Source organism: Oncorhynchus mykiss, chromosome 12, assembly GCF_013265735.2.
Source record: "Oncorhynchus mykiss isolate Arlee chromosome 12, USDA_OmykA_1.1, whole genome shotgun sequence".
Taxonomy (NCBI): domain Eukaryota; kingdom Metazoa; phylum Chordata; class Actinopteri; order Salmoniformes; family Salmonidae; genus Oncorhynchus; species Oncorhynchus mykiss.
The window spans coordinates 41,230,502-41,253,906 of NC_048576.1; the positions used below are offsets into that span (position 1 = coordinate 41,230,502).

General features: G+C 44.1%; 1 protein-coding gene across 4 annotated transcripts in view; it reads right to left on the reverse strand.

Annotated features, from left to right (window-relative positions):
- Positions 1-23,405, reverse strand: part of arhgap32b (Rho GTPase activating protein 32b) — a 233,855-nt gene that overhangs the window by 100,346 nt on the left and 110,104 nt on the right. For all 4 annotated transcript variants that reach the window (XM_021623785.2, XM_021623784.2, XM_021623782.2 and 1 more), the window contains 3 exons: positions 22,100-22,208; positions 16,709-16,800; positions 6,923-7,007 (listed from right to left, as the gene is read on the reverse strand). In XM_021623785.2, the coding sequence (XP_021479460.2) occupies positions 6,923-7,007; positions 16,709-16,800; positions 22,100-22,208 (286 nt within the window). The remainder of the gene's footprint in view (positions 1-6,922; positions 7,008-16,708; positions 16,801-22,099; positions 22,209-23,405) is intronic.

A 23,405-nucleotide genomic window follows, 5' to 3' on the forward strand; every position in this document is an offset into this window, starting at 1 on the left:
TCAGTGATTTTCGAAATTCGTTCCAGTCATTGGCAGCAGAGAACTGGAAGGAGAGGCAGCCAAAGGGGGAGTTGGCTTTGGGGATGAACAGTGAAATATACCTGTTGGAGCGCGTGCTACGAGTGGGTGCTGCTATGTTGACCAGTGAGCTGAGATAAGGCGGGAATTTACTTAGCAAAGACTTATAGATGATCTGGAGCCAGTGGGTTTGGCGACAAATATGAAGCAAGGGCCAGCCAACGAGAGCATACAGGTCGCAGTGGTAGGTAGTATGTGGGGCTTTGGTGACAAAACGGATAACACTGTGATAGACTGCATCCAATTTGCTGAGTAGAGTGTTGGAGGCTACTTTGTAAATTACATCGTAGAAGTCAAGGATTGGTAGGATGGTCAGTTTTACGAGGGTATGTTCGGCAGCATGAGTGAAGGATGCTTTGTTGCGAAATAGGAAGCCAGTTCTAGATTTAATTTCAGATTGGAGATGCTTAATATTAGTCTGGAAGGATAGTTTACAGTCTAACCAGACACCTAGGTACTTATAGTTGTCCACATATTCTAAGCCATAACCGTCCAGAGTAGTGATGCTAGACGGGTGGGCGGGTGCAGGCAGCGATCGAAGAGCATGCATTTAGTTTTACTAGTATTTAAGAGCAGTTGGAGGCCACGGAAGGAGAGTTGTGTGGCATTGAAACTTGTCTGGAGGTTAGTTAAGACAGTGTCCAAAGAAGGGCCAGAAGTATACAGAATGGTGTAGTCTGCGTAGAGGTGGATCAGAGAATCCCCAGCAGCAAGAGCGACATCATTGATGTATACAGAGAAAAGAGTCGGCCTGAGAATTGAACCCTGTGGCACCCCCATAGAGACTGCCAGAGGTCCGGACAACCGGACCTCCGATTTCACACACTGAACTCTATCTGAGAATTAGTTGGTAAACCAGGCGAGGCAGTCATTTGAGAAACCAAGGCTGTTGAGTCTGCCGATGAGAATGCGGTGATTGACAGTCGAAAGCATTGGCCAGGTCGATGAAGACGGCTGCACAGTATTGTCTTTTATCGATGGCGGTTATGATATAATTTAGGACCTTGACCGTGGCTGAGGTGCACCCATGACCAGCTAAGACACCAGATTGCATAGCGGAGAAGGTACAGTGGGATTCGAAATGGTTGGTGATCTGTTTGTTAACTTGGCTTTCGAAAGACCTTAGAAAGGCAGGGTAGGATAGATATAGGTCTAACAGTTTGGGTCTAGAGTGTTTCCCCCTTTGAAGAGGGGGATGACCGCAGCAGCAGTATGTGTTGAAGTAGGAAGAGGATAGTGTAGAGTTACAGATAAACAGTAAGGCTGGAGGAGGAGAGCGGCTGGAGGAGGAGAGCGGCTGGAGGAGGAGTGAAAGTGTTCTGTCCTGGCATTTATCTGACAGTCAGAGGAGGCTGTGGGCTTAGCTATCATCTGTCCACTGACCTGGTTGGCTTTGAGTGGGGAGTAGAGAGGCGGAGAGAGAGAGGGAGAAAGAGAGAGACAGGCTGGAGCAGGGTCTAGCCGACTGCAGAGTAAGGTGTCTACATTCTCGTCCTGTGTGAGAGAGTGTGAGGGGAGAGGAGGCTTGAGTCAGTGAGTTGGGGGGGGGGGGGGGGGGGGGGGGGGGATGTTGCCTTTGGGACGACACTTCTGTTTATAGCAGATGGTCTGGTGCAGACAGACAGACACACACCGCAGTTCTGGGTAAATGCATCTGTGCGCACATGGTGCACACGTCAGCTCTGTGGCTCTGTCATTCCAAAAAGTGTGTATGTGTGTGTGTGTGTATCCATGTGTGAGAAAGAGAGCGAGAGCATTGGGGTTTCCCAGCCCATTGCCAGGTTAAACACTGGCCCTCTGCTGAACAGTAAGCCTCCATAATGAGTGATCCCAAGCTAAACAATTCCCCCATTGTGTGCAGCTGCAGCAGCCACACACATAAGTGTAAAGTTTCCTCCTCGTTTTGTGTGTATGTAATTTGGGTAAATGTAAAATAAATAACAAGGAATGGTTGTTGAAGTTGCCACCTACAATGGCCAGCTGTCAACCTCAGATGTATGTTGTGTGTGCTGCCCTCAAATGTGACGCTGAAAAACCCATGTCCCAAATACACTACATGACCAAAAGTATGTGGACACCGGCTCATTGAACATCTCATTCCAAAGCCATGGGCATTAATGTGGAGTTGGTCCCCCCTTAACTGCTGTAACAGCCTCCACTCTTCTGGGAAGGCTTTCCACTAGATGTTGGAACGTTGTTGAGGGGACTTGCTTCCATTCAGCCACAAGAGCATTAGTGAGGTCGGGCACTGATGTCGGGCGATTAGGCCTGGCTCGCAGTCAGCGTTCAAATCAAATTTTATTGGTCACATACACGTGTTTAGCAGATGTTATTGCGGGTGTAGTTAAACACTTGTGTTTCTAGCTCCAACAGTGCAGTAATATCTAACAAGTAATATCTAACAATTTCACAACAATACACAAATCTAAAGCAAAGGAATGGAATTAAGATTATATACATATTTGGACAAGCAGAGTCATAGACTAAGATACAGTAGAATATTAGAGAATACAGTACATACATATGAGATGAGTAATGCAAAATATGTAATTCAATTGTGCATCTGTAAAAGTTTGAGAGGGTTTTAGGAGCCAAGCCAAATCTCTTCAGCCTCCTGAGGTTGAAGAGGCACTGTTGCGCCTTCACCACACTGTCTGTGTGGGTGGACCATTTCAGTTTGTCAGTGATGTGTACGCCAAGGATCTTGAAGCTTTCCACCATCACGGCGGTCCTGTCGATGTGGATAGGGGCGTGCTCCCTCTGCTGTTTCCTGAAGTCCACGATCAACTCCTTTGTTTCGTTGACATTGAGGTTATTTATTTTCCTGGAACCACACTCCCAGGAACCTCACCTCCTCCCTGTAGGAGGTCTCGTCATTGGCCTACTACTGTTGCGTTCCAATTCATCCCAATGTTGTTCGATGGGGTTGAGACCAGGGCTCTGTGCAGGCCAGTCAAGTTCTTCCACAAAAATGTCTGTATGGACTTCGCTTTGTGCATGGGGGAATTGTCATACTGAAACAGGAAAGATCCTTCCCCAAACTGTTGCCACAAAGTTGAAAGCACAGAATCCTTTTGAATATCGTTGTATGCCTAGCCCAAACCATGAAAAACAGCCCCAGACCATTATTCCTCCTCCACCAAAATGTACAGTTGGCATTATGCATTAGGGCAGGTAGCATTCTAATGACATCCGCCAAACTAAGATTGGTCCGTTGGACTGCCAGATGGTGAAGCGTGATTCATCACTCCAGAGAACGTGTTTCCACTTCTCCAGAGTCCAATGGCGGCAAGATTTACACCACTCCAGCCAAAGCTTGGCATTGCTCATGGTCATCGAAGGCTTGTGTGCGGCTGCTTGGACACGGAAACCCATCTCATGAAGCTCCAAAAGAACAGTTATTGTGCTGAAGTTGCTTCCAGAGGCAGTTTGGAACTCGGTAGTGAGTGTTGCAACCAATGACAGACGATTTTTACACTCTACCCGCTTAAGATCTGGGCGATCCCATTCTATGAACTTGTGTGGCCTACCACTTCAGGGATGAGCCGTTGTTTCTCCTAGACGTTTCCACTTCACAATAACAGCCCTTACAGTTGACCGGGGCAGCTCTAGTAGGTCAGAAATTTGAATAACTGACTTGTTGGAAAGGTGGCGTCCTATGATGGTGCCATGTTGAAAAGTCACTGAGCTCTTCAATAAGGCCATTATACTCCCAACGTTTGTCTATGGAGATTGCATGGCGGTGTGCTCGATTTTATACACTTTTCAGAAATGGGAGTGGCTGAAACAGCCGAATCCACTAATTTGAAGGAGTGTCCACATACTTTTGTATATAGTGTATTTAGGTGAGACTAACCAATAAAAGCCGACAAAGACTAGGTAACCCCCACTGAACAGACGGGGACCACTTTAAGTAGCCTAATATCTGAGAGAGAGGCTGACATGTCTGTCTGTGGGTGACATGAAAGTGTCAATACTAAACTGCTTACGAGACCAATTGATGGGCGGAAATTTAAATGGCTGGCTTTCTATGAAGCCTGCTGCTCAGTCACTGTCTGATATTAGGTTAGAATAAAGATTAACTATTTGGTTTGAACCTACTGGAGCTTCAAGTCTAAATTCTAGATAAAGGGGAAACTGGGGCCAGTGTATCCCATTCAAGCTGTACCTATAGGGGCACACAGGTCTATGTGCACAGACAGTGACAGTTACCAAAAACCCTCTTGGCTGAACTACAAAAAATCTTTGTCGGGTGGAAACGCATTATCTTACTGGCCTTTACAGAATCATTACCAATTAAGAGATTGCTGTCAAAAGCCAGCCTGTCTTCAATGATTCCCCATACATCAGAGTTTTTCAATCAATAAGCTTCTATTCCCAAATCATTCTCCTCACTCCAAAAGGTTCCTTCCTCTCCCCCTGTCCTTTCCTCCAACAACCACTGATCTAGTGTGGTCTTTGGTGAAAACAGGACAAAAAGCCCTGTGTGAATAAAAAGCATCCTCTTTCTTTGAATAAATCATGTTCATTTCAGATCAGAGATATTTTCAGATCAGAGATACTTCAAGATATGTGAAGAACAAAAGGAAGGAAGGAAGGCCTTTTCTCCCCGGGTCTTCGCATAGGGTTTCTGTCTGTCCTAACAGTGAAGATGGCAGCAGGCTTCAGTTACACACGACAGTGTGACTGTCCACAGGGAGAGGAAACATTGGCATACAGGCCATCCCTGAAGAAACCAATACAGAAAACATGCAGGCCAGGGAAGTAATACAAAAAGGAGCCATAATTACAAAGCAGTCCTAAAACCACCACGAGGCAGGCTGAAATGCAGCAAGCAGCCACAGAGGAACAGAGCCAGCATAGAGTCAACGAAACCCAGCTGGGAAACCAACAGCCAAACATGCCATCTGAGAATGGCAGAAGCATAGGATTGCATATAAAATCACTGAATGTATAGGATCTGTATGGACAGGGAAACAGTGTGGAACACTTGTTCTTCAGCCAATGGTGATTTAGAATGATGCTAATTATTTTTGTCGTATCACGATGTGATTGTGCTGGTTAGTGGAGCCTCCTGGTGGAGAGAAAGTGGAAAGTCAACGCAGGATTCTGCCCACCACGATGCTACATCATCTTCCTGGAGTCTATCTGCGTTAATTCTGAGACAATGCTGACCTCTACTGGACGTGGAGAAGAACTACATCAACATTAATCACAAACGAGGGGATGAGTTTCCATGCTACTTCTGAAATATTATCATAACAGGATTCAGAATGTTCTGGTCCTCTTCCAGTTCTTGCAGCTCTATTGTCTATAATTGTACATTTTAGTAATTTAGCAGATGCTCTTATCCAGCGCTACTTACAGGAGCATTTAGGGTTAAGTGCTTTGCTGAAGGGCACATTGGTAGATTTTCACCTAGTCGGCGCGGGGATTCAAACCAACAACCTTTCGGTTACCGGCCAAATTCGCCGAACCGCTAGTTTTCCTGCCGACGTGTGCGTGAGTGCGTGCATCATGATCTGTGTGTGTATGTGAGCGTTCCATTATCCGACAGCCTTAATCCTCTCTAGCACCACAACAGTGGAGCTCTGGGTTCCCTGGTGGCATTGCAGCCCCTTCTGTGTGTGTGTGTGTGTGTCTCCTCAGTCTGCACAGGGAGGGAGCCATTGGGCCAGGCTCAGATAACAAACCTCTCCTTTCACCATATGGAGAAGCACTCAGTAGAGAAAGGAGTCGGCAGAAGTGGGAATACAGCATTACGTATAGCGGATTTATGATGTAATATCCATTGGGTAAACAGTGCAGATGTGACTGGGGGAAATGCCTCTCATGCTAACCATGCAAATGTGTGTTGATTTTTGCCACGTAGATAAACGTTCTGATATAAAGACTTGGATTAGGAGATTTGTATTACTTGCCGCTCGGGTTGCTTGCCTCCTATTCTCAGTTTAGAATGGATGCTGGATAGCCTTGCATACAGTATAGTAAACAGAAACCAATGTCAGATTTTGTAAGGATAGATGCTTGGTTGACAGAGTACAACCCACCGGAAAACATAGGCTAAATAGCCAACTATTAACACAGGGTCTGCCTGTAACAACGTGCTGACAAAGGAGAGACAACATCTTAGCTGTCCTACTTCATCAGCGCTGGGGGAATTTGCTTCCACTTCTCCGGTTCTTTCACATCAGGGGTGAGTTTCCCAAAAGCATAAAGATCTTTAGCACTAAAAATCATCTACAATACATTACTAGGCAATGGAAGAAAAATGACCTCAATGCTAAAGTTGGAGAGAGGAAGAGAGGAGACAAGAAAAGAGGAGGCAAGGAGAGAGGAAGCCAGTAAAGGAGTCATGGCGTACAAGAAGGCCTGTTAATGTCATGTTTTGGGTGGGGAGGGGAGAAAGCAACAACAGCTGGTGCTGCTCATTGGTGAGGCATGTTAATTACACTTAACATCCCTTCCATTTCTCCTTGAGCCAGAGGCCTCTTCTGCTACAGGGGTCCAGCAGGATTCCACACAGACACACACAACATGCTCAATACAGCCACACAGCTAGGGCTCTCCTACCATTTTTTCAGTATTGTCAACAATGTTTAGAAGATTTACGGGCAAATCACAACCACCTAATACCACTGGCAAAATGCCTTCATGAACTATGTAACCAGTAAAGTTTAGCACTGGGCTATACAGAGATATTCCACTCAAAACAACTCCACAGTTTTCATTGCAATATAAATATATCATATCACAATCAATGTAGGTACCTTGACACACCAGATGGTTCACCATTTTTGAACAACATTGCAGCATCATAGTGCCCCGCTAAGTGCTTGCTTACCTGGATGGCGCCAAAGTCCACGTTCTCGTAGTGGAAGTGGGCGCACTCGGCCAGCTTGGGGAAGTGGCCTTTGGTAAAGGACAATCTGAAAGAGAGACCGACAGTGGTTAGGACGAAGCCAGGCCTAAGGGCCTGACAGAGAATGAAGCGTGTAAAGGGGGTGGGGGACGGGCTGTTGCGATGACCTTATTACTGCCACAATAGCAGTCATGACCTCAGTATAATTCCACATGACCGTTGAGTCACGGTCATCTCCTTTTATGCCCTCTGGTCATGCTTTGGTAGAACCCAACTTGCTAACTACCATCAGGTCCTAATGGACTGGTATCCAGGGCTCTATTGTCCCTCTAACCGCTCTGACATCAATGCAAAGGCAATCAAAAAATCTAATCAAAACTGTAGTCCTATCATATATTTAAAACTAACCTCACTGTGATGATCAATTTGAAGAAAGAAGTTCAACAGCGGGTTGTTTCAAAACATAACACAATGAAATAGACAGCGATTCATTCAAAACAGCCATACGCATATTAGCGATTATGTATAGGCTTATGAACCCAGGCCCCAAAAATATAAAAATGATGATTGTGCCATTATACAATACATTGCCTACTGCATATTTTGAAAAACATAAAACAAAAAAGATTTAAGATGTCATTGGTACATAATTGGTCTAGCATGTACTCTCAAATGATTATATTATTTGAAGAATCGCCGTTGAGCGTGAACTGCATTATTATGGATACTGGATGGACTGGGTTACCTTATGCTGCGAGTCAACATTTCTATCCATGAGCTTGGAAAAAGAACGTATAGCCATAGGCGATGCTGTTGGTTCATTGACTGTGCAGGGTGGCTTACAGTTAGCATTCAGAAAGTGAATTTATATTTGTTTGAATAGTAATTGGGCCTGGAGACACATTACCTTTAACTCTACAGAATATCTCACCACGATGCGCGTTTCCATCTCCCCTCTCTCTCCTTTATTCCTATCTGGAGCGAGCAAACGGGATGCCAACAGTTTAGCGAAACACACTACATGACCAAAAGTATGTGGGCACATGCTCGGCGAACATCTCATTCCAAAATCATTGGCACTAATACGGAGTTGGTCCCCCTTTTACTACTATAACAAGTAGAGCATTAGTGAGGTCGGGCACTGATGTTGGGCGATTTGGCCTGGCTCACAGTCAGCATTCCAATTCATCCCAAAAGTGTTTGATGGGGTTGAGGTCAGAGTGCAAAAGGGGTGGGGGACGGGCTGTTGCGATGACTATTACTGCCACACCGGCACTCATGACCGCAGTATAATTCCACATGACCGTTGAGTCACGGTCATCTCCTTTTATGCCCTCTGGTCATGCTTTGGTAGAACCCAACTTGCTAACTACCATCAGGTCCTAAAGAGCTCTATGGCCAGTTAAGTTCTTCCACACCGATTGACAAACCATTTTTATACGGACCTTGCCTTGTGCACGGCGGCTTTGTCATGCTGAAACAGAAGAGAGCTTTCCTCAAACTGTTACCACAAAGTAGGAAGCACAGAATCGTCTAGAATGTCGCTGTATGCTGTAGTGTTAAGATTTCCCTTCACTAGAACTAAGAGGCTTAGTCCGAACCATGAAAAACAGCACTAGACAACTTTTCCTCCTCCACCACACTTTACAGTTGGCACAATTGCATTTGGGCAGGTAGCGTTCTCCTGGCATCCGCCAAACCCAGACTCGTCCGTTGGACTGCCAGATGGTGAAGCGTGATTCATCACTCCAGAGAAAGTGTTTCCAAAGGCAACGAGATTTACACTACTCCAACCAACACTTGGCATTGCGTATGGTGATCTTAGGCGTGTGTGCAGCCCCTTGGCCATAGAAACCCATTTCATGAAGCTCCCGACAAAGTTATTGTGCTGACGTTGCTTACAAAGGCAGTTTGGAACTCGGTAGCGAGTTTTACAACCGAGGTAAGACAATGTTTACGCGCTACGCGTTTCAGCAATCCGCGGTTCCATTCTGTGAGCTTGTGTGGTCTAAAACTTAAGAACTGAGCCGTTGTTGATCACAGACATTTCCACTTCACAATGACATCACTTAGAGTTGACCGGGGCAGCCCTACCGGGGTAGAAATTTGACAAACTGACTTGTTGGAAACGTGGCATCCTACAACGGGTGCCACGCTGAAAGTTACTGAGCTCTTCAGTAAGGCCATTCTACTGCCATTGCTTGTCTATAGAGATTCCATGGCTGTGTGCTCAATTTTATTCACCTGTCAGCAATGGGCGTGGCTGAAACAGCCGAATCCACTAATTTGAAGGAGCGTCCACATGCTTTTGTATATATAGCGACATACTAAAGTATTCAGACCCCATGACTTGTTCCACATTTTGTTACGTTACAGCCTTATTTTAAAATCGATTAAATCACTTTTTTTACTCAATCTATACACAATACCCCATAATGACAAAGCAAAAACAGAGATATTTTTGCTAATTTATTATAAATAAAAACTGAAATATCACATTTATATAAGTATTCAGGGACTTTACTCAGTACTTTGTTGAAACACCATTGGCAGTGATTACAGCATCGAGTCGTCTTGGGTATGACGCTACAAGCTTGGTAGACCCGTATTTGGGGAGTTTCTCCCATTCTTCTCTGCAGATCCTCTCAAGCTCTGTCGGGTTGGACAGGGGGAGTTGATGTACAGCTAACTTCAGGTCTCTCCAGAGATGTTAGATCGGGTTCAAGTCCGGGCTCTCGCTGGGCCACTCAAGGACAGAGACTTGCCCCAAAACCACACATGCATGGTCTTGGCTGTGTGCTTAGGGTCGTTGTCCTGTTGGAAGGTGAACCTTCGACCCAATCTGAGGTCGTGAGCACTCTGGAGCAGGTTTTATTTTTTAAATCGAGGATCTCTGTACTTTGCTCTGTTCTTCTTTGCCTATATCCAGACTAGTCTCTCAGTCCCTGCCACTGAAAAACATCCCCACAGCATGATGCTGCCACCATGTTTCACCGTAGGGGATGGTGCCAGGTTTCCTCCAGATGTAACGCTTGTATTCAGGCAAAAGAGTTCAATCTTGGTTTCATCAGACCAGAGAATCTTGTTTCTCATGGTCTGATAGTCTTTGGGTGCCTTTTGGCAAACTCCAAGCGGGCTGTCATGTGCCTTTTACTGAGGAGTGGCTTCCGTCTGGCTACTCTACCATAAAGGCCTGATTGGTGGAGTGCTACAGAGATGGTTACCCTTCTGAAAGGTTCTCTCATCCCTACAAAGGAACTCTGGAGCTCTGTCAGAGTGACCATTGTGTTCTATTGCTCAATGTGACTGGGTGGCCAGCTCTAGGAAGAGTCTTGGTGGATCCAAACTTCCTCGATTTAAGAATGGAGGTCATTGTGTTCTTGGGGACCTTCAATGCTGCAGACATGGTTTGGTACCCTTCCCCAGATCTGTGCCTCGACACAATCCTGTGTCGGAGCTCTACGGACCATTCCTTTGACCTCATGGCTTGGTTTTTGCTCTGACATGCACTGTCAACTGTGGGACCTTATATAGACAGGTGTGTGCCTTTCAAAATCATGCCCAATCAATTGAATTTAACACAGGTGGACTCCAATCAAGTAGTAGAAACATTGAGGATAATCAATGGAAACTGGTCCACCTGAGATCAATTTCAAGTCTCAAAGCAAAGGGTCTGAATAGTTACGTAAATAATATATTTCAATTTTTTTTGTCATTATGGGCTATTGTGTGTAGATTGCTCAAGGACATGTTTTGTTTAATCCATTTTAGAATAAGGCTGTAACGTAACAAAATGTTGAAAAAGTCAAGGGGTCTGAATACTTCCCAAATGCACTGCATAGTGTATGTCTCGTTGAGAAACAATTATTTCACTTGGTTGAGCGCCCATTGCATACAGAGTTTGGACGGAATATCAACAGTCAGGCAGTGAGAGCATGCTCCTCAAACAGTGGTTGATGCATGGACTGAGGTAAGTGTTCTTATATGTATTTCTCTGCTGCTCATAAAGCACATGGTCTGCTATAAAACCGAAGTAGCCTACAAAACAGACCAGAGGTTAAGCCTCCATTTGGTATTCGAGTGCATACAGATGACAAGTCTTTATTCCCCTGCCCATTTAATAATGGCTGTCGTGTAAAGTACTTTAGTCAAAATACTTTAAAGTACTACATACATTTTTGTGGGGATATCTGTACTTTACGTTATATTTTTCACAACTTTTCCTCCACTACAAAAAAAAATTATGTACATTTTACTCCATACATTTTCCCTTATACCCAAAAGTACTAGTTACATTTGAAATGCTTAACAGGACAGGAACATGGTCCAATTCACACATTTATCAAGAGAACCTCCCTGGTCATCCCGACTGCCTCTGATCTGGCGGACTCCCTAACCAAAAATGCTTTGTTTTTAAATGATGTATGAGTGTTGGAGTGTGCCCCTGGCTATCTGTAAAATTGTACCAAAAAAATGTAATGTGCTGTCTGTTTTGCTTAATATAAGAAATGTGAATTTTTCCAAGAGGCTTCCAAATATATTCTACCCCCAAGCCATGTCTCCTGAACAGCTAATCAAATGGCTACCCAGACTATTTGCATTAGGCTGCTACTCTGTTTTTATCTATGCATAGTCACTTTAATAACTCTACCTACATGCACATATTACCTCAACACCGGTATATAGCCCCACCATTGTCATTTACTGCTGCTCTTTAATTATTTGTTATTCTTATCTCTTACTTTTCTCTTTTTATATAGGTATTTTCTTAAACCTGCATTGTTGGTTAAGTGCTTGTAAGTAAGCATTTCACTGTAAGGTCTACACCTGTGTTCGGCACATGAGACAAATAAAAATGTAGTTGATACCATAGGCATACAGTTGGCCAACTCCTATTCTGTTCTTCTGAAATACATTTTCTTCATACAGGCTAGCAAAATATTATGACCACCACAGCCCTAGGTGGGGGGATGGAGAAGAAGAAAACAGATGGTACAAGAGAGGAGGGTGGTGGAAGAGGGCAAAACTAGATAGAAACTGAAACATTTAAGCGAGTGAGGGAGAGAAAGGGCCAGGTCTGAGAAACATAATGAGAGAGTGAGAGGTAGAGATGAAATCAAATAAAAATGTATTGGTCACGCACACAGTTTCGTAGATGTTATCGCAGGTGCAGCGAAATGCTTATGTTTCTAGCGCCAACAATGCAGCAATATCTACCAAAACAAAATACATACACAATCCCCCCCCCAAAAGAAATTCAAGAACAAGAAATGAAGACATGAGAACGAGCAATATCAGAACAACTCCAGAATATAAATAGATATATACACAGTACAGTGGAGGCCCAAAACATTTAAAGTAATAATTTTTAGATAAAACTATATTCATATATTCACGTCACCAAATAACTGATTAAAACACTATTTTGCAAAGAAGGTCTACAGTAGCCTCAACAGCACTCTGTAGGGTAGCACCATGGTGTAGTCTGAGGACAGCTAGCTTCCGTCCTCCTCTGGGTACAATGACTTCAATACAAAACCTAGTATGCTCATGGTTCTCACCCCCTTCCATAGACTTACAAAGTAATTATGACAACTTCCGGAGGACGTCCTCCAGCCTATCAGAGCTCTTGCAGCATGAACTGACATGTTGTCCACCCAATCAAAGGATCAGAGAATGAATCTAGTACTGAAAGCATAAGCTACAGCTTGCTAGCACTGCAGTGTAAAATGTGTTGAGTAGTTGACTCAAAAGAGAGATAGACAATAGTTGAACAGTTTTGAACAAATTAATTTATTCCAAAATGAAGGAGAAGCAAGAGAGACAGAGTCGTTTTTTTCCCACTTTGTCTTACTTAGCTAGCAAATGCAGCTAGCTAGTTTAGCCAACTGAGACACCCTGCTCAACCAGAGGGATGCTATGTTAGCTAGCTGGCTATGACTTCCAACCCAACACAGAAACTCTTCCAAGTCAAGATAAGCTTTTGGTATTATTAATTTATTGCCACCGGGGCCCGCCGGTGTAACTGTTTACTGTACACAAACATTACTGCATGATTGTAGCGGGTTTACTAACACGTTAGTTATATTAGCTACAGTGCCTTGCGAAAGTATTCGGCCCCCTTGAACTTTGCGACCTTTTGCCACATTTCAGGCTTCAAACATAAAGATATAAAACTGTATTTTTTTGTGAAGAATCAACAACAAGTGGGACACAATCATGAAGTGTAACGACATTTATTGGATATTTCAAACTTTTTTAACAAATCAAAAACTGAAAAATTGGGCGTGCAAAATTATTCAGCCCCTTTACTTTCAGTGCAGCAAACTCTCTCCAGAAGTTCAGTGAGGATCTCTGAATGATCCAATGTTGACCTAAATGACTAATGATGATAAATACAATCCACCTGTGTGTAATCAAGTCTCCGTATAAATGCACCTGCACTGTGATAGTCTCAGAGGTCCGTTAAAAGCGCAGAGAGCATCATGAAGAACAAGGAACACACCAGGCAGGTCCGAGATACTGTTGTGAAGAAGTTTAAAGCCGGATTTGGATACAAAAATATTTCCCAAGCTTTAAACATCCCAAGGAGCACTGTGCAAGCGATAATATTGAAATGGAAGGAGTATCAGTCCACTGCAAATCTACCAAGACCTGGCCGTCCCTCTAAACTTTCAGCTCATACAAGGAGAAGACTGATCAGAGATGCAGCCAAGAGGCCCATGATCACTCTGGATGAACTGCAGAGATCTACAGCTGAGGTGGGAGACTCTGTCCATAGGACAACAATCAGTCGTATATTGCACAAAGCAGGACAGAGCAGCTACGTCCGGAAAGTCGACGGGCAGGGGGGGGGTCTATTTGTCAATAGCAGCTGGTGTGCAATGTCTAATATTAAAGAACTCTTGAGGTATTGCTCGCCTGACGTAGAGTACCTCATGATAAGCTGTAGACCACACTATCTACCAAGACAGTTCTCATCTATATTATTCTTAGCCATCTATTTACCACCAAAAACCGATGCTGGCACTAAGGCTGCACTCAACGAGCGGTATTAGGCCATAAGCAAACAAGAAAAAGCTCATCCAGAAGCGGAGCTCCTAGTAGCCGGGGACTTTAATGCAGGCAACGTTATATCCGTTTTACCTCATTTCTACCAGCATTTTCCCAGAGGGAAAAAAAAGCACGACTCCAACACCATCATTAAATTTGTTGACGACAACAGTGGTAGGCCTGATCACCGACAACGATGAGACTGACCTCCTCCTTACAGGCCTTGCAGTGAGTGCAGTGTGGAGACCTTGCAGTGTGGTGCCAAGACAACAACCTCTCCCTCAATGTGAGCAAGACAAAGGAGATGATTGTGGATTACAGGAAATATCGACAGGGCTGTAGTGGAGCAGGTCGAGACTTTCAAGTTCCTTGGTGTCCACCTCACCAACTATCATGGTCCAAACACACCATGACAGTCGCGAAGAAGGCACAACAACACCTTTTCCACCTCAGGAGACTGAAAAGATTTGTCATGGGTCCCCAGATCCTCTAAAAGTCAGACAGCGGCACCATCGAGAGCATCCTGACCGGTTGCATCACTGTCTGGTATGGCAACTGCACAGCATCTGACCGTAAAGCACTACAGAGGGTAGTGTGTACGGCCCAATACATCACTGTGGCCAAGCTTCTTGCCATCCAGGACCTATATAAGAGGTGCCAAGTCTAGGCCAAGTCTAGGTCCAAAAGGCTCAACAGCTTCTTCTGTTGGCACTCCAATATGTCCCATAAACATCACAAATGGCCCTTTTGTTCGATTAATTCCGTTCATATATATCCAAAATGGCCATTTATTTGGCGCGTTTGATCCAGAAAAACACCGGTTCCAACTTGCGCAACGTGACTACAAAACATTTCAAACTACTTTTGTAATACAACTTTAGGTATTTCTTAAAGTAAATAATCGATAAAAATGAAGACGGAATGATCTGTGTTCAATACAGGAAGAAAAACTGACGCTAGCTATCTGGTCACACGCCTCTATCAAACGGTACACATGAAGTGACCCTTGTTCAAGATGGCCGTACTTCATTACACAAAGGAATAACCTCTTCTAAAAACTGGTGACATCCAGTGGAAGCGGTAGGAACTGCAAGACGGTCCCTTAGAAATCCGGATTCCCAATGAAAACTCATTGAAAAGAGTGACCTCAAAAAAAAAAATCTGAACGGTTTGTCCTCGGGGTTTCGCCTGCTACATAAGTTCTGTTATACTCACAGACATGACTCAAACAGTTTTAGAAACTTCAGTGTTGTCTATCCAAATCTAATAATATGCATATCTTGACTTCAGGGGATGAGTAGCAGGCAGTTGAATTTGGGCATGCTTTTCATCCAAAATTCCAAATGCTGCCCCCTACTAGACGTTTTTTTAAACGGCACTGACTGCCACTGATACAGTGGTGTGAATGGTGTGTCTAGACCCCTTAAACTCACTGCTTGTTTTCATTGTTCCCCTCCATTCAGGGACTGATTTAGACCTGGCACACAGATTACAGTCTTTTCATTGACTTATTTTTTACAGAAATAGCCATATGCTTTCCAAACAACGTTTTCCCACGATTGAATAATGAAATATATGCCTGGCTGGGACTCTACTTTTCACTGACAGTCACAACTGTTAGGGTTATAGGGGGCTAAGCTTTTCCCTATGTCAAGCTACTATCACCAATAGTAGAAAAGGTAACCAATTCTATTGGTCAGCTTGTCGAGAATGAATTAGCCCAAAGACTCTTGGACAGTTGTGGGACGATAAAAATTCATGCTACCAGTAGGCCTAGGGTACATATATTTTTTTTTGGACCTCTACGGAATGGGTGTCCCTAAACCGGGACACTTGTTACTAACGTGCACAAATGTAACTAGAATGACGTTGTATATAACAGCCAACTTTCCAGGACATAGACATGTCTTAAATGGGCAGAAAGCGTAAATTCTTGTTAATCTAACATGCTGTGTCCAATTACAGTAGCTATTACAGTGAAAAAATACCATGCTATTGTTTGAGGCGAGAACAGAGTTCTCTTAATTCGGATCCGTGCGATGAACTGAGAACCCCGCTGGCTGTATGGACAGGAACAATATATCCGGAGAGCGCCATGATTCTGTAAAATAGAGTATATTACAGTCTCTTATGTCTCTCTGAAAGGAGATCCTCGCTCTGAGCTCGTCTACTTTGCTGTCCAGGAACTAAACGTTAGCGAGTAATATACTCGGAAGCTGTGGATGGTTTGCTCGCTGCCTGAGCCCGACTAGGACCCCACTTCTCCTCACTAATGCGGCATCAACGTTTTGGTATAGCACCCAGGATGAATGGGACTGCCTCGGGGAGTCCAAAGGATTCAGGTCAGGGAAGTCGAATTTCTGGTTGAATTTCTGGTCAGTGACCTACAATCTAACGTCCAATACTAGAAATGTTCTGATCAAATAATGTAACAAACAATAAAACTGCAAAATTGGCTAGGAGCTAGAAAGAAGGTGACTGTTGATCGAGACAGAGAATGGAGATAAGACAAGGGTGGAGAAGACACAAAGGTGGAGTGAGACCGGTGAAAGGAGAGATCGAGTGGGGTCAAAGTCAGAGGGAGATAGAGAGAAAGAGAGGGGGGAGAGAGGAAATCAGAGTAGAGTGCAAGAGAGATGTGCAGCAGATGTGAGATATGGCCGTTTCGGAAGGCATGCGGCGGGCTAAGTCTACTCGGTCAGTCGACCCACTCACTTCTTGACGTTCTTGACCTTCATGCTGGCCGTGCTGCTGCAGGAGCGCAGGAGGGGCTCGGTGCTCAGCTCGGGGACCTCAGCACTCCGCGCCTGCATGTTGCAAAAGAAATGCATACCCGTAAATAAATGACCTGTGACAACTCCATGAGTTGACCTGCATGCAAGAGGAACCTAGGGACAGCACAAAGCAAAACTGTTCCAAGAAAAAATGCCAAGATGTTGTGACGAGCTACTTTTTATATATTTTTAGTAGTTATATTTTTTATGTTAATTGGACAGAGACCGTGACAGAGTGGAAGTAAAGTTAGGAGAGTGCGTTAGAAGGACAGTTGGTCGGATTTAAACATTGCTAGACCACTCATGGCCCCTACTAGCTAAGTCTGACCCCTGAACCCATGACAGAGGCTAATCTATGACAGAGGGAGGTTAAAATGCATTTGACGACATTAAATCATATAATCCTGTGTCAACACTGACCGCCAGGGAAGGGATGAGAGCAACACTAAGTTAACAGAGAGAAAGAAGTCGATCCAGAGATGCTAAAGAACGAGCGAGAGATAGTAAGGAAAGTAAAGAATGAGGGAGAGAGAGAGAGCAAGAGAGAGGGAGGACAGGATGAGAATGTGGGGAAGTTTGGTCTCTTTCTAGCTGGCTGCAGCCAAAGACAGTGAAGGTGATATGCAGAAAAGCATTCCCAATGAGGTCAGAGAGACAGGAGCCAGGTGGGCCGGGGTACAAAGAGCATCCTGTCAGGCCTGCACTAGCTGTGAATGGGAATACAGTGGAGAGAGCAAGTATTTGATACACTGCCGATTTTGCAGGTTTTCCTCCTTATTAAGCATGTAGAGGTCTGTTATTTGTATCATAGGTACACTTCAACTGTGAGAGACGGAATCTAAAACAAAAATCCAGAAAATCACATTGTATAATTTTTAAGTAATTAATTTTCATTTTATTGCATGACATAAGTATTTGATCACCTACCAACCAGTAAGAATTCCAGCTCTCACAGACCTGTTAGTTTTTCTTTAAGAAGCCCTCCTGTTCTCCACTCATTACCTGTATTAATTGCACCTGTTTGAACTCGTTACGTGTATAAAAGACACCTGTCCACACACTCAATCAAACAGACTCCAACCTCTCCACAATGGCCAAGACCAGAGAGCTGTGTAAGGACATCAGGGATAAAATTGTAGACCTGCACAAGGCTGGGATGGGCTACAGGACAATAGGCAAGCAGCTTGGTGAGAAGGCAACAACTGTTGGCGCAATTATTAGAAAATGGAAGAAGTTCAAGATGACGGTCAATCACCCTCGGTCTGGGGCTCCATGCAAGATCTCACCTTGTGGGGCATCAATGATCATGAGGTAGGTGAGGGATCAGCCCGGAACTACACGACAGGACCTGGTCAATGACCTGAAGAGAGCTGGGACCACAGTCTCAAAGAAAATTATTAGTAACACACTACGCCGTCATGGATTAAAATCCTGCAGCGCACGCAAGGTCCCCCTGCTCAAGCCAGCGCATGTCCAGGCCCGTCTGAAGTTTGCCAATGACCATCTGGATGATCCAGAGGAGGAATGGGAGAAGGTCATGTGGTCTGATGAGACAAAAATAGAGCTTTTTGGTCTAAACTTCACTCGCCGTGTTTGGAGGAAGAAGAAGGATGAGTACAACCCCAAGAACACCAGCCCAACCGTGAAGCATGGAGGTGGAAAAATCATTATTTGGGGATGCTTTTCTGCAAAGGGGACAGGACAACTGCACCGTATTGAGGGGAGGATGGATGGGGCCATGTATTGCGAGATCTTGGCCAACAACCTCCTTCCCTCAGTAAGAGCATTGATGATGGGTCGTGGCTAGAATGACAACGACCCGAAACACACAGCCAGGGCAACTAAGGAGTGGCTCCGTAAGAAGCAGCTCATGGTCCTGGAGTGGCCTAGCCAGTCTCCAGACCTGAACCCAATAGAAAATCTTTGGAGGAAGCTGAAAGTCCGTATTGCCCAGCGACAGCCCTGAAACCTGAAGGATCTGGAGAAGGTCTGTATGGAGGAGTGGGCCAAAGTCCCTGCTGCAGTGTGTGCAAACCTGGTCAAGAACTACAGGAAACGTATGATCTCTGTAATTGCAAACAAAGGTTTCTGTACCAAATATTAAGTTCCGCTTTTCTGGTGTATCAAATACTAATGTCATGCAATAAAATGCACATTCATTGCTTAAAAATCAAACATCATACGATTTTCTGGATTTTTGTTTTAGATTCCGTCTCTCACAGTTGAAGTGTACCTATGATAAAAATTACAGACCTCTACATGCTTTGTAAGTAGGAAAACCTGCAAAATCGGCAGTGTATCAAATACTTGTTCTCCCCACTGTATATATCAGTTTAGCCTGTGTGCCAGTCCCTTTCTGTTCTTTCTGCTTTAGCCGACTCCATTGTTATTGCTGTTTGGCATCGAAAATGTTTCTGCTAAAGTAAATACAGTGAAAACCAGTCTCGTAAGAGCTACTAGGAGCAGGGAAACACTGGTAGCAACCACTTCATTTCTTCCCCTAGGGGAGAGACAAGAAAGGCTTATGAAGTCGAGCCAAAACATTCCCAGAAGTTGTACCTATAAAATATTCAACTGTGTCTTAAAGGCAAGGTCTCTTCAAGGCAGGCCAAATAAAGGAACTCCCTGAACACTTGAGTTGGTAGATATTATGCACAGTAGTCTACGTCGCATTAAGTGACGCTGAATGTGAAGTATTTTGGTTATGTATTGCACTTTCACATTTAGGCGTTATTCAAATATACAGTATTTCTCGATTAACAACTAGTAAATTTGCCTAGTCACAAGCAGCATGTACATTTTTTCATTCTAGGCCTATTTGCATTTAAGTAAGCCAGTGATAACGCATTGTCTTTTGCAGTAACGACCGGACCAATGTGCATTCGGTCAACCGTTATGACGCGTCGAGAACTTGGCAGACTTATTGATCTTTTCATCCTCTGAAATACCGCACAACAACCACTGTCTGACACGTATGTCCGCTACTGCCATTTCGGCATACTGCTACCCACTGTGACCGCTAACTATTCACAAGTATTGGCCCCTTCAATTCTAACAAAATACAAACTATAACAAAGAACAGTAGACATGCCAATGTTTCAAAACTGATCAACATTCATTAGCGGTAGAGATACGGCTGTGTCTGTGTGCCATCTTGCACCCCATACCCTATATAGGGAATAGGGTGCAATTTGGGACACTAACTGTGTCTCTCTGCCACTGTATTGAATGTTTGTGGTTCCAAAGTGAGCATGGTGGCAGCCAACTGTCATGTTACCATGGAGATGGCCTCATTTCAGCTAGCATGTTGCTGAATGCAGCTCAGTTAGTGTGAGAAAAAAAAATACTTCAGCTTGGATGGAATTGAAATAATGAATGATTTCAGCAAATTAATGAGTTAAGATATCATATCACTAACGGAGACTTTGGCGTATTGGAAATATAGATTTTTACTAAAAGATGGGATAACTTGAATTATATATGAGAGGGGTTACATTAATTGATTCATATCTATCTTATAATAACTAGATGAATATTGAATCTGATTTAAGTGGTTTGTTTAAACACTACAATGTCCTCATTACAATTCTTCTTAAGTTTAGCCTACATATACTGAACAAAAATATAAACGCAACAATTTCTATGATTTCAGTGAGTTAGTTCATGTAAGGAAATCAGTCAATTAAAACAAATAAATTAGGCTGTAATCTATGGATTTCACATTAATGGGCATAGGCCCACCCACTGGGGAGCCAGGCCCAGCCAGTCAGTCAGTCAGTCAGTTAGTTAGTTAGTTCCCCCCCCCCCCCACAAAAAAGTCTTAATAACAGACAGAAATACTCCTCAGTTTCAGCCATTCCGGGAGGCTGGTCTTAGACAATCCCGCAGGTGAAGAAACCGGATGAGGAGGTTTCGGGCTGGTGTGGTCACACGTGGTCTGCGGTTGTAATGCCGGCGGGACGTGCTGGCAAAATTATCTAAATCAACGTTGGGGGCGGATTATGGTTGAGAAATTAACATTAAATTCTTTGGCATCAGCTCTGGTGGACATTCCTGCAGTGAGAATGGCAATTGCATGCTTCTTCAAAACTTGAGGCATCTGTGGCATTGTGTTGTGTAACAAAACCACACATTTTAGACTGGCCTTTTATTGTTCCCAGCACAAGGTGTACCTGTGTAATGATCTGATTAAAGAGCATGGTTATTGATATGCCACACCTGTCAGGTGGATAGATTATTTTGGCAATGGAAAAATGCTCACTAACAGGGATGAAAACTAATTTGTGCACAACATTTGAGCTAAATAAGCTTTATGTGCACATGGAACATTTCTGGGCTCTTATTTCAGCTCACTTTGCTTTTATATTTTTGTTCAGTGTACATAAATAATGTACAATAGATTAGGTTCTGATACATCCCCACTACTTCTAAAGTTACATTATTGATGAACATGAGAGGCATCATCATCATTTCACAATTGGGAGCTGAGGCTTGGATGTTGATGCATCATTTCAGTTTGACATCAAGACATTTCCCTAACAGATAAGACAATCAGTTCATTAAAGGAGACTGAGATAAAACGGTGTCAGGGAGCCAACGAGCCCCAATCAAAGAGGAGCCTTGTTGTCTAAGTACTGAATGTTTGATTAGCACAGACACTGTTGGGGTCTCTCTAAGCTGGGATGCTGTGTGTGTGTGTGTGTGTGTCTCTCTCTCTCACAACTGGGACCTCACGATACGCATTGTGACTCTCACAATTCTACATGCATTGAGATTTGATACTACAATTATTACATGTACACTACCGTTCAAACTTTTGGGGTCACTTAGAAATGTCCTTGTTTTTGAAAGAAAAGCACTTTTTTTGTCCATTTAAAATAACATCAAAATTATCAGAAATACAGTGTAGACATCGTAGACATTGTTAATGACTATTGTAGCTGGAAACGACAGATTTTTTCTGGAATATCTACAGAGGCCCATTATCAGCAACCATCACTCCTGTGTTCCAATGGCACGCTGTGTTAGCTAATCCAAGTTAATCATTTTAAAAGGCTAAATGATCATTAGAAAACCCTTTTGCAATTATGTTAGCCCAGCTGAAAACGGTTGTGTTGATTAAAGAAGCAATACAACTGGCCTTCTTTAGACCAGTTGAGTATCTGGAGCATCAGAATTTTGTGGGTTCGATTACAGACTCAAACTGGCCAGAAACAAAGAACTTTCTTCTGAAACTCGTCAGTCTATTCTTGTTCTTCTGAATGTTAGTGTGCATATATGTACGTGTGTGTGTGTGTGTGTACACGCGTCTCTGCCAGTGGTCTCATCTCACCATGGCGCTGATGGTCTCCTCCCAGTCAGGTCTTTCTCGGGGGTAGACCAGGCGGGCCAGCTCAGGCACTATGTCATCCTCCTCTGGGTGACGCCCAGGCCTCAGGCCCCTAGAGGAGAGCGAGAGGAAGGGAGGGGCGGGGGGGAAGGAGTGAGAGGGAATTTGAATTTCAATCCAGTTTATTGGCTCAATATCATACTTTCTAAGAAACACATGAAAACAGCAACAATTGCTTTAAAACCAAATCTGCTCACACATTAGGCTAAATTCCTGTTTCAAAAGAGGGAGAGAGAACAAGAGAGACTTTCAGATGCTCTTACTGCGTCAGGAAAAACACTATATAGAAAACACAGAACCCGCCTCAACAAAAACCACAAACCTCACCAGTCCTCCCAGCCAACTCTCAAGATAAAAACACTGATATATATGGTCATGTATTGTCAACTCAATATGGAAGCCACAAGTTCAAAGGTGTGTGTTGGTTGTCCTTGTGGGGACCTTAAATCGTCCAAATTTTTTTGTTGTTTGTTTTGTTTTGTTTGAATTTTACCCCTTTCGTAGTATCCAATTGTTTAGTAGCTACTATCTTGTCTCATCGCTACCACTCCCGTACGGGCTTGGGAGAGACGAAGGTTGAAAGTCATGCGTCCTCCGATACACAACCCAACCAAGCCGCACTGCTTCTTAACACAGCGCGCATCCAACCCGGAAGCCAGCCGCACCAATGTGTTGGAGGAAACACCGTGCACCTGGCAACCTTGGTTAGCGCGCACTGCGCCCGGCCCGCCAGAGGAGTCGCTGGTGCGCGATGAGAGAAGGATATCCCTACCGGCCAAGCCCTCCCTAACCCGCACGACACTAGGCCAATTGTGCGTCGCCCCACGGACCTCCCGGTCACGGCCGGTTACGACAGAGCCTGGGCGCAAACCCAGAGTCTCTGATGGCACAGCTGGCGCTGCAGTACAGCGCCCTTAACCACTGCGCCACCCGGGAGGCCCAAAGGGTATTTTAAGCTTAGGGGCTGGGGTTACAGTAAGTGATAAGGGTTAGGTTTTGGGTTTGGGAAAAATAGGAGATTGAATGGCAATGTATTTTAGGTCCCCACGAGAATAGAACAGAACGTGTGTTATATGACACCTTGGAGTCTGGCACTTTGACCAGAACATGTTAATGGATGTATCATTTCAATTAGACGAGATGCCATAAACCATTAGTTGGCACTGAGGATGGAACACACACACACAGAGTGTGTGAAAGACATGCGGACAGTGTAACATAGCCTGTCACACATTCACTTGAAAGGAGG